This window comes from Tiliqua scincoides, chromosome 3, assembly GCF_035046505.1.
Source record: "Tiliqua scincoides isolate rTilSci1 chromosome 3, rTilSci1.hap2, whole genome shotgun sequence".
Classification (NCBI taxonomy): domain Eukaryota; kingdom Metazoa; phylum Chordata; class Lepidosauria; order Squamata; family Scincidae; genus Tiliqua; species Tiliqua scincoides.
In genome coordinates, this window is record NC_089823.1 from 40088815 (window position 1) to 40101108 (window position 12294).

The following is a 12294-nucleotide window of genomic DNA, read 5'->3' on the forward strand; positions in this document are numbered from 1 at the left end:
CTAACCAATTTTCCAGCACTGAGGTAACAGCAATGCAACTCCGAGGTAAGGGAACAAACATTGCCTTGTCCTTGTCAATTTTTAAAAAATTGTGTGCCCTTTCCCCCCCCTTTCAGTGCCTCTTCCCTTATCTAGTTTCAAAAGACCTTACAAATACAATTTGATTTTATTCAAATTACCGACCTCTGCTCTGCATGTCATCATTCAAATCAAAACTATTTTTGGACAATAAAAACATTCTGAAAGCCCCAAAGATTTCCTCATCATGAATGCAAGTTTTGCAGGCCCCTCTGCTGCACACTCTCCATTTCATTTAAACAGAACAGACATTTTAGTTCCACAATCTCAGTTTCTTTGCTTGCACCCCCTTCCTTTTCATGGGGGGTTTGTTCTTCAGTTGGAAAAAATTCTGAGGCAGACATTGATGTATTAATCTACCTGTGTTGAACAAGCAGGAAAAGGTAAAGGTTCTCATCCATTATTGCATTTTGGGGGGGAAAGGTGTAAGAGACCTAAATGTCAAAGCTATAATGTCAAGAGTGTTTATAATGTCAAGTGATACTTGTTGCATACACCAGCTGCCTGCTGTATTGATCAAACTACTGCTAAAATAATTTCAGATGATATGGCACATTTAATGTGCAACTAAACACAGAGTTCAAGTGAATCTGGGGGAAAAAATAACCATCCACATTTTAATCAGTAGACTATTGGTCTTTTGCCTTTCATGTATCAGGTGTGATCATTTGCAAGAGACAACAGATGGCACAAATTTGTTCATCCTTCAGCTATGTGCAACACAGTTCAGGGCTAATTCTTTGGAAGAGGGATTGGAAGTACTTTTTCAGCCAGTGATACTGAGACTTTGCAAGTATTTTAGATGAGACTTTGTTTCCAGTCTTGCCAAATCTCAGAAGGAAGTGTGCTTTGCTTCCCAGCAGCTCTGTGTTTCTCACTAACCAACAAATACACAATAACATATTTATTACGCCATATGACCATTATTTAGTAAGAATTTCACTTAAGAGTTTGCACTTATTTATTTTATTTTCACATTTTTGCAAAACTGCCAGTGAAATGAAAGCTGACCTCCTCAAGCAAATATGAAACAGAATGCTATTGTTTTTGCATTGCACTGAAATCGACTGTAAGTCCACCTATAAGTACCCAGCCTGGTCTAGCAAAAGATTCCATTTTCCCTTCTGAGTAGCATCAGCAGAAATTGTTACTGCTCACAACACTGAACTAAGGACTTCCAATTCTCTACCAAACCACTGAGGAGTGAAGCATAAAAAATGGTGTCTACTCTAGGGTACTTTTTGTGAAGCCCAGTTGAAGCAGGAGTGGCATCGGGAATTGGCCAGCTTGAGCAGTAGCTCTCAGTCCATCAGAGGGCACCTGTGTCTGGCTGAACCCTGAAGACTGATGGTAGTACTCAAGGTACACTGAGTGCCCATGATAGTGCCATGGGGACCTATTGCAGGGCTTTGCCCCAGGGGCTCCTGCTAGCTGGTGCCAGCCCCAGTAGAAGGTAGCCAAGACAACAAGATTCTCAGCTAGTTTTCCAAGACTCAGGAATGCAGTTCAATGGCAAGTTAAATGTTCACCACCCTGAAAGGTTTTGCTTCCTTTTCCCAATGACTCTCAAGTAGGAATGTGGTTATTGCTTTCTAGACAAAACCTCATGTATAAGTACAGTCTCATAAAAGTACTGTCAAACTGATTACAATTTATTCTGATAAGAGGCTTGTATTTTTATAAACTGTAGGGAGTCAGGATTGCGTGAGCCAGGTTTCTTTCAAATCAAAGAAGCAAGATTTCTGTTTAAAGACATGTAAATTAATCTCAGATTACTAAAGTCAATGTTTTGAAATGCCTCTTCTGATGTGTTAATTATTTCCTCCAAATGATGGTACTGCATGACCAATGTAAAGCTTCTCAAAAAAGGTTAATTTTTTTTACCATACCAGAGAGAGGTCTTTTGTTAAAGGAACCCCAAAGCAAAACAGTTGAAACATCAAAGACTGATGTCATTTTAACTTACAGATGTAATGATAATACCAAAGTGGTAAACAGCTTTTCCAAGTAGATACTTATCTTTGGAGCCATAAGCTGATTGAGGTGTTTCCCAGATAATCCATTCCTATTTTAAGCACTGATTAGTGCAAATGTTAAGTTAATGCAAACCATGCCTCATCCTTAATTGATCTAGAAGGAAGCCAATCCTATCTAATGGTTTATCTCCACATTGCAAATTGCAAGTTAAACAACCAGTACTTAGAAAGAAGCAATTCATCAGCTCAGTCTCTTTTGAAGATGTCCATTTTGTACCATTGTGAGGTTTTTGTTTTTTTCCAATTACAAGTGTTCATAGACTCTGTTGATTTGGTGCTGTACTAAATAGCTTTCCTGTTGTAGGCAGAAAAAGTTTTGTGCTCTCACAGTGACTGCCGCATCCACCAGGAGAGGAAAACAAGTCCTGATGGACAGGTCTGAAGCGACAATTCTTCTTGGCATTTCTGACATTTCGACCAGTGGATGGAAAGTTCAACATAACATTTACAGGTTTCTTGCATTGTTCTTGTTATCGCAAGTTCCATGTGAGGCCCCAAAGTCTCAGATGCTGTGCCTTCTCCCACTTTGTATAACTTTCAGTACATTGGAAAGATCAAAGCTCTTTGAAATCATTTCGAGGAGAGCCTCATCGCTTTCCACTCCATTAATGAACTCTTCTAGTGTCAATTCGCCTAGAATGAAAACATAAGGGTTTGAAAACAACGGAAGTAAGTTCAGACAGTAGGAACTGTCCCTTTCAACTACTAACTTTTCAGCATGGATAACACAGGAACTCTCAAAATAAATCCCATCACACTGCAGGAACATTTAGAATATACCCACAAGACCTGGCAGAGGCAATGTGAGAGTGAGAGAGCCTTTCTATACTATAAAATCAAGTTACAGCCTAAACCTACCAAACTCCCTGTGCGGAGATGCAGTGACACCAACATATCATCCGCTGAATCGCATGGAGGTGTTTTGGCCATGAGAGGCCTCTTCAGGGAAAGGGAACATTTTTTCCCTTCCTCCAGAGTAAATCCCTGCTGGCCTGGTGGGGCAACTCATACCTTCACCAGATATATCATGTTAACCTGTGAAGGCAGATCAGTCTTGGAAGGAGGTTAGGATTCGGCAGGCCCTGCTGCCACTGAACCTGCCTCCTTCCTGATCCCAATCCACCCACCTCCCTGCCCCATCTCTTCCATGTTCCACACTTGCTCCATTCCACTCCCTCCCTCTGACCCTCTATATGGCCTTAGCTGCAGTGGTGGGCATCCCTGGTCTGCCATCTTTGGACCCAGCCACTCGCCACTTCCAACAGTGGCCAGTCTGTACTCTCCCGTGTTATCGCATTTGCAACAGTTGGAAAGTGCATTACGCTGCCAGAATGTGCATTCTGGTTATTTAACCGACACATAGGAATGGATCAGAGCAAAATACTGCAGGAGTTGAAACAGATGATGTCAGGGCTGTGCACAAGATCGACTGAAGTGGTTGCCTCATCAAGGGGACAGCTGCCTCTTCCTCGGATTCTCCGGATTTGAAAAGAGAGGAATGAAGTGAAAGAGAATGGTGGGCTAGAGCAGGGATCTTTGAACTAACCCATGGCAACAGTTGCTCTGAACCATAGACCCTGGTTGATTTGTTGTCCCTTACTGGGATTCCTTGCCAATTCCAGTGCTGCAAGACAAGCAGCAAAGCCACAGGCTTACCTGGCCTGCCTGCTGCACTGCCAGCAAATCAGCTTCAAACAATGGGAGCTGCTCAGGAGACTTCTGACTTCCCAGTCAGGGACTTCCCAAGCAGAATGCAGAAAATGGCATTCTTGCTTCCATTGCAACAGGGATGCTAAGTAACAGTGAAGGAGTTGGTCTGATGGCTGCATCAGTGCAAGAACGTTGCACAGGACTGGGCCCTCAGTTGGGCTGCATTCCTATTCACAGACTTTTCTTGCAGTAACCCCACTGAACGCAACGGGGCTTCTGAGTATACCCGCCCAAGATTATGCTATTGGATTATTTTGTGTATCTGTTAGGTGAAAATTATCTTTTTATCTTCGATGCGTTCCTTTTTTCAGTCTAGCAACTGCAGTTCTTTGAGGAGGCCTGAATCTCTAACAGTTAATAGTTCTTGGAATTACAATCCCAGGAATTCATGATGTGAAATTAATATAAATCTGGTTTATCGCTCCATCATACGCATATAGAATATATAAAGTCCAATTAACAGCCCAGTCCTGAGCTGCCCGGGGAGCCCAGGCTCAGCAGCCCTGAGAAGGGCTGCCGCTGGATCCTGCGCCTGCTGAGCTACCGCGGGAGGCACCTCGGAAGAAGGGGACTTTCCTCCCCTTCCCTCGAGTAAGGTAAGCAGCCCCGCAATGGGGCTACTCACTTTACCGCCGACCAAAAGGATGGCGGTAAGGTAAAGGTACTTGTGTAGGGTGTGCAGCCCTGCATGACTGCCTTGGATCCTGCAGAGCCTCCCATCCCTACCCCAGGTATGCCTCCAGCCCACCCCCTCCCTGTGTCACACCTTCCCATCACGCCTCCTCCCCGCCCTCTCTCTGCCCCCGCCAGCCTCTCCCCTCCCCGCCCCTGTCCTGGCCCCCGCTTGCCATGACGCTGCTCAGCGGTCCGGGAGACTGCCGAGCCATGGAAGTTGGGCGACCGCCCTGCGCTAGCCCAGCACCAGCCGGTGCTGGGCTAGCACTGGCAGGAGCCCGGTGGTGAGGCTGGCAAATGTGCCTTACGGCACGTTTGCGACATGCTCGACGGCATGGAGTCGTGCCGCCGAGCACAGGATTGGGTACTAAGTTCAGTAAGATTTAGTTTCACGTAAAATGTCTTTAGGTTTAATCAATGCATGTCTATTATAGATGAATCCTAAATCATACAAAATTAAAAGATGAGATAGATAAGGGATAAAAATAAACTGCAGATTCACATTTTGCTTGAACCGCTTTTGAATTCTACTCCTCTAACTGGGTACCCCGCTAACAGGGTTGCAGGCACTTTTTCAAGTGGGTGCTCCTCTTTTATTTAGTAGTGGGAGAGTAACTGGCCTGCCTCACCCCAGCAATGTCTTTTTGAGTGGCTGTCTGCTGGTGTTCTTTTGCATCTCTTTAGTTTGTGAGCCCTTTTGGAACAGGGAGCCATTAGTTATTTGATTTTCTCTGCTTTGTGACCTTTTTTTTGTTGAAAAGCAGTATATAAATACTGTTCATCATCATAATTCACCTTTGCTATACAGTGTAGGCCAATGTTCTGGCTTAATAAAAGGCAATCACTGCATCTCTAGATCAATAGTGAATCACAGATAAACTTTCTGGGGGTGTGTGTGGTAAGGTGTTTAGGCAAGTACACAATTACAGTTCTGGTAGTTACAAAATTTTAACATCCAATGAGAAGGAACAAAATGAATTAGATGTGACCACAGCTGCCCCATTCATGAGTATGACTGAGACAGGTGCCTCTTACTGGTGGGGGGTGCCAACCTCCACCTGCTCACTCACCTCCACTGCTCCTCTTATTCCTTGGATTGGGAAAAGAAGAGAGGGACAAAGTGAAAGAGGGAGAGTGGAGGAGAGGAGAGTGGTGGGTTAGAGCATCACACTCTTTCCCAGTCCAGAAATCCTCTTTTACTCCATTCCCTTCTCCAGTCCAGGGAGGGGAAAGTTCACTACATCACCAGGTAAGGGAAGACTGCATTTGGCTCACTTCCAGGTGCCAAAAGTGGGCTGGCCTTGAAAGTGGCTGATGTATTCACAGGAAATTGTGTATTACAGGACATTATGAATTTACAGGACATTGAAGAAAGGATTAAAATATGACCAAACAAACCATACAGAAAAATCAGAATTCCAGAAATACTCGTACACGGAATTCATAGGACACAGTTACACAATGTCCTCTTTCTTACCCATAGCAGTGCCAAAGTGCGAGATGATCTAATGATGTTAATTAACTTTATTATGGAGTTGACGGACTTGGCTATAGTGGTGCAATTATAGGCTTAACATAGACTAAGCAACAGTGAAGTGCCACAGATTTTCTAGTACCCATAACACCAGGAATACATAGGAACAGTGTACTTTCTTAAAAAGGGAAATGAGGGTTCAGGCCAGCCTAGAAGACACATTTTCTGACTTTGAAAGAAGATTTGGTTATCCAAGAAGTATAAAGGCAGCCTCAGTCTCTTGGAAAGTGCACTTTGCACATGCTCAGAAGCATGTTTATTATTAGTAAAGGCAGCTTTCGTTCTGTGTGCTGCCACTGGCAATCCCTACTCCCCCTAATCAAGGTTTGTTAAAACGTGTGATGGAGAATTTCTGAATCCCTTCCTTGCCTATTTTCAGGCACAGGCTCCTCCTTCCTTCGTCACTGCAATTCTCTCAGTCAAAGAATGGTTGAAGCACATGGAAGAAGCAGCCTTCTCTAGGCAGGTATCCTTGGCTGCTGGCAGCTATTATGAAGGACATCTTCAAGGGCCATTCCATCCATGCTGCTGACTGAGCTACACACCTCAGTCCGCCCACACCCCTTCACTGTTCCTCTTCCTACCTGATTCATAAATTTGAGATGTAAAGAGGGGAACAGAGGAGAACAGGAAGAGCATAGAGAGGTGTGCACTGGCCCTGCTACCTTCATAACAAAGTTTACTGAAGGACTATTTTAGTGTGTTTTCTAATCAATCAATTTAGAAATGTCTTGCAGTTTGCTCAGTTTTGGTTAGGCCAGCATAAGTCAGATGATATAACTTCTGTGAGGCAGAAATGTTTGTAGCCCTTATGGATTTATCACCAGTTCTTTTGCAAAATGTGAAGATAACCACGTTTATTTCAAGGGGGGAAAGTCACTGCAGCTCCATATAATCTTACCGTCATTGTTTACATCTATCTTCTGGAATACCATGCTTGTGTAGTCCTCAGGAGACATTTCTGAATTGCCGTTGATGGCCTGAACAGCCTGAGAAAGTAGAAATGCAAACAGGTCAAGAGTTGCTGTTCGCCAGATTGTGAATACAAACTATAGCTATTGCACCACTCAACCTCTGAGGCCTTGTGGGCGAGTGTGCAGAAAGTAGCTTTGATTTCCAATGAATCTCCAGTAATGAGGACTGGAGATTACATTAATATTGAAGTCTAAAGGTTTACAGGTCTAATTCCATTTAACTCAAGACCCTATCAATCCATGTGATTTATTGAGAAACACAGCTACATTTTAAAATTATGCCTTCAAGAATTTAGTCTTTCAAGATGTACGCTATGTTCTATGTCATTTAAAGAGCAGATTACTTTACTCCTGGAAACCACATGGTGAGAAGGACTATGCAAATTTTCTCATCACAAATAAACTGGTCTTTGATTTACAGTGCAATCCTATTCATGTCTGCTTAGAAGTAAGTCCCACTGAGTTCGATGGGAGTCACTCCTAGGTAAGTGTGTATAGGATTGCAGCTGGGCAGCCCAATCCTATTCTTGGCAGGGCCGCTGGGTGCAGTGGTGCCAAAATGGCGACCGTTGTATCCAGTGGCCCCACTGAAGCTGCCAGAGGTCTCCTCAGAGGACAGGGACTTTTCTCCCCTTCCTCCAAGGAAAGCCTCAGGCCCTATAATGGGACTTCTCAAGTCTGCAATTGCTATTTTGCCAGCGCGAACGAGAGAACCTCCATGTCAGACTTTCAGTCTGACATGGAGGATAGGATCCAGCGAAGCATGACTCCACCAGTCCCAGCACCCTCCTGGGCTGGTTCCTCCCTCTGCCCCGCCCTCCCGCACCCTCCCCTCCTGCGCTGAAAATCCGCACTGCCTCCAGGCAGTGCAACTTACCTCTGCGGCATCCTCCGTCCAGTGCTGGGCCCAGCGCTAACTGGCATTGGCCTGGCACCAGTGCTCCCTTCTCACAGGGTGCCATAAACATGCTTTATGACATGCTTACGACATCCGGTGCTGGATGCTAAGGCCAGATTGGATTGGGCCCTAAATCTTCCTAACATAGAGCATGTCGGGGAGAAAATGGAAAAAAATGCCCGTGAACTGCTATGTTTACTTGTGTGCGTGTGCAAAGCTTGTTTATGTGGGACAAAGGGGGAATCAAAGCATTGAAATTGAATGTATGTTTTAAATATGCATTACAGATGACTAAATGCAATTGAAAGACTGGACATCTAAATGCTCCTCCATGTAAAATCTTTCTACATGTGGAATACTAGCACATTAAGAAGAAAGCTGCACCTGAAGTGGTCCAAGGGATCTGTACTACATCCCTGTCATGAATTTTTTTGTCATAGAACTAAACAAGACATCATAATTGAGATGCTGAAAATTCATGCCACCACAATTCTTCTCCCTATCATTTTTGCAGCATCTTCCATAGATAATGTGTGACAGGACATAATTGCCCTGTCTGTCTCCCTGTGTGCCCATCCTTTGTCTCCTTACCAGCGGATGTGAGATAGTAACAAGGAGATACACAACAAGCTCATGCCACATATCGGTTGTGTGTTAGGTGTTACCAGGAGGTGGGGCTGGGATGTGAAGCAGTGGCACTTCCATGACTTCCATGAAGCACGGAGCGATCAGGGCTCTTGACTGCCACTATCCTGACTGCAAGATGTACTCAAATAAACACTCTGCATGCTGCTGGGAATTTTATTTTTTGTAATGAAATGCGAACTGTGTGTGTTTGAATTTGATTGTAGTCACTGGAGTGGAGAAGGATGGCTTAACGCATTCCCATGGATTGCTTTTGCAATGAAAATTGTGCCCCTCCTATTGTGTCCCCCCCCATTCCATTCCCACCTGCAGGAAATATATAATTTTGACTACAAAAACTGTCCATAGGGAAATGGTTAAGAACTCCTTCCTGCAGTGCAGACACTGCAATCAAATTCTCACCCTTCTAAGCCCACATTTCATTAAAAGCAGGGGGTGTTGGTGGGTGGTGGCAAACAGATGATCAGTCTTATATTATTGTCATAGTCTCTATTTGCTCAGTAAGCTGACCAGGACACTCCTGTGTACTAGAGGGGGGTCACAGCACTAAGTCTTTGCAGGCACCTGAACATGTCATGCAAGCAGGCCCTTCCCCTCCCCTTCGGAACCATTCTAGGCAGCTAGAGCAAAACAGAGGAGAGACTCCCCTCCAGCTTCTGCTTCTGTCCTTGTCTGAACTGAACTGAGTGCACACAAAAAGTTCCTTGGTGCTGGTCCTTACATTGGGTCTTCCCTGAATGAGCTTTGCCCTATTACCCTGATCCAGAAATCTATTAGTGCAGCATTCTTGAGTTCCATTATATCCTCTGTCCTTTGCCCCAGGAGGGGGTATATCTCATTGTAGACATGTATTACTCTTATGTATTAATCTCTGGAAGAGTGAGTGGCTGTAATTTTACAAATGTTGAGACAGTTATTTAACTACAGCTGAAATACCGTATGGACAAATTGTTTTAACATATTTCAATTGTTAAATTTAAATAATTTTAAATGATTGATTTCCCACATAATGTTTTACATTCATATTCTTTTAAATGAGAATGCGTTCTGTATCTATATGTACATCGTGTGAAGCACTGTGTGTATACACACACACACAGAGTATCAGAGTATACACTATTCTTACCGTGAATATGCTTACGAGTTCTTTTTTGTCAATAGTTCCATTTCCATCCGCATCGTATAGCTTAAAATACCACTTCAATTTTTGGTCAATTTTCCCTCGTATAACCAGATTTATTGCCGCTATGAACTCCAAGAAGTCAATAAAGCCATCCTATGGAAGAAAATGAAAGACAGATTTTGAATGTGCCTGCTGTCTCATTAATTCAGACAATAAACATTAATAAATGGGCTGTTTTCTGAAAAGAAGAATATACGCTTATTTAAAAAGCACCATGTGCTGAAAAATATACTGTACTAGCAAATATCTGTAATAGCAAATAGTCGTAAAGAAACGGCTTATGAAATAAGAGCATGTTGTAAGTCATAAACCATTGGGGTTAAGGTGATTATTGGGGTGAAAAAGAAAACCAATAAAATAATGTCTTCATATACCGTCTCTCAAACTTTTGTTCTTGAAGAATTACTAGTTTCTTCGTTTTTTAATTCAGTAAATGTACAGCTGCTCCTTTATTGTTGTGAAGGGTTCAGTTGTCTGTCGTTTCAGTTGCAGGGATATTGCTTTTTCAGAGCCATCCAAGTGCAATATTTTGTACTCAGGAAATTGATTTCAGTGTCCAAATCACACTGTTATCACTACTGCTTTTGACAGGTGGACCACAGTGCCTCCCTTTCATGAGGGTGTTGCCTGTATCTCCAGCTGTGGGTAGCACATTCAACTGGACAAAGTCAGCCTGTCCATGAAGCAAAAGGAAACCATAACCCAGAGTGGCAAAGTTGAGCAGTGAACTGATGAACCCTCAACCCTTCTGTTTGCTGCAGGGTCTCTGAGAGGAATTTTATCAGGGGGTACAAAGTTTCTTTTGGGCCCCTTTGCAAAGCGGGAGGAGTGAAACAGAGCGGGGGAGAGTGGTGATGGGCAAGCAGAATAGGGACAGGGAGGGACAAAATAGGGTGGGGGGAGAGTAGAGACAGCTGGAAAAGTCTTTGGAACCCATGTCTACCTACTCATGTGGCATCAGTAATGTTCCCAACATCCCTAGTTGTGGTAGTGTCGCCAGCATCCTGTGCGGGCAACAAGTCTGAGTAGATAGGAAATGGTTAGATTTCAGGAAATTTCTGGGCCCCCTCCTTTGGCTCCTGGGCCCCCTTTTTGACCCTGGGCCTGGGTACAAATTACCTCCCTCTCCTAGGCCCTGGTTGCTGCCTTCTCTGCCTGGTTCACTGAGAATGAGTCAGAAGAGGACCACAACCACAGTCCCCTTCTCCCTCTAGTGCTACTGGAGGAAGGAGGTGAAGGAGGGAAAAAGCTGCCATGACTTTAAACAGCCTCTCCCCACACCCCTGGCTGATTACAAAGCACCAAGTAGGCAGGGACCGGTCTGGAGCACACCCCACTTCCTGCCACTTACCTGGGCCTTGGTGGTTAGCCTCTCTCCTCCACATTGCTCCCATTTTGAAGGAACATGAGTGAGCATGCTGGGTTTCCCACATGCTCTGCTCCTATTTATTCAGAACAGGAGCAGTGCAGAGAGGGGAGATTATGTGCCAAGCTCCACATCAATAAAGGGAAGAGGGCAGGGGTGCCTGTCTTTCCCCTTCATCCATGGGGGGGGGGGCTAGTAGGTGAATGTTCTTGCCCATTCCCCCCTCCTTATCCACTGGTGAAGTGGGAGGGTGTGCACTCACAGGGGTGGCAAATTTAGGAGGGGGTTCAAGGGGTGGTGTTCCTGCAACTGGAACATGAGAAATTGCCACTTGAGCCTATCTCTGATCAAGAGTGGGCAGTTTTAAGCAATTGGAGACCGGTTAGAGCAAAGTGAATCTGGATTTTTAGCAAAAATATGTTTGATGCCACAGATATATAAACAGAACACAGATGTAGCAGTGGTCATGATTCCAAGTACAGCTTCAGGGTGCAAAACAGTGGATAGCTATATATAGTCAGAAATAATATTGCAGGCTGGGCAGTAGCTGGACACACAGAGAGCAGGGCTCGAAGTCCTAAAGCCCTTTTCCCCCACTGCAGGTTCACCCCCTTTTGCTATTTACACTGCCCCTCACACTGCTATTTAAAACAAAAGAAACCCACTCAGTAAGTGTCTAGAGCAGCTGTTCCCAAACTTACTGTGGTCATGGCACCCTTCTTGCGCAACAGCCTCTTCTTTCCAGCTCTCCTGGGTGCCACCACCTTGGATCTCATGAAATCTTGGGTGATTCAAGATGGTGGCGCCCCGGGGAGCTGGGAAGAAGAGGCCACCAAGGACATCCTGCAGCTTCTCAGTGACTTCACCATGGTGCTCTCAGGCATCACACAGTTTGGGAACCACTGGTCTAAGGGTGTTTCCAGACTCTGACTTGCAGTGAACCTCTCTATTCAGCCCATGGTGAGCCCTGTAATCTTCTGGGCATGAGGGGAGCTATGCTCCCCTCTTCAGAAAGTGCTCTGATATTTTTTTCAGATTTTTAAAAAAATTACTTCTGATTGAGGGTTGGAAAAAACCTTTTCTGTTGGGAGAAATCATGGAACCAGCTCTGTGGTGCTTCCTGCCTTTTAAAGATTTTTTTCCTAATTCATGGGTTCTGGAATTTATTCGAATTTAATATAAAAGTGAACAATAT

The 12294-nt window shown here is 44.4% G+C and overlaps 1 protein-coding gene across 1 annotated transcript in view; it reads right to left on the reverse strand.

Annotated features, from left to right (window-relative positions):
- Positions 1-2616: 2616 nt before the first annotated feature.
- GUCA1C (guanylate cyclase activator 1C) overlaps positions 2617-12294 on the reverse strand; it is a 58094-nt gene continuing 48416 nt past the window's right edge. The window contains exons 2-4 of the mRNA XM_066621044.1: positions 9677-9826; positions 6935-7022; positions 2617-2747 (exon numbers count right to left, since the gene is read on the reverse strand). Coding sequence (XP_066477141.1) covers positions 2617-2747; positions 6935-7022; positions 9677-9826 — 369 coding nt within the window. The remainder of the gene's footprint in view (positions 2748-6934; positions 7023-9676; positions 9827-12294) is intronic.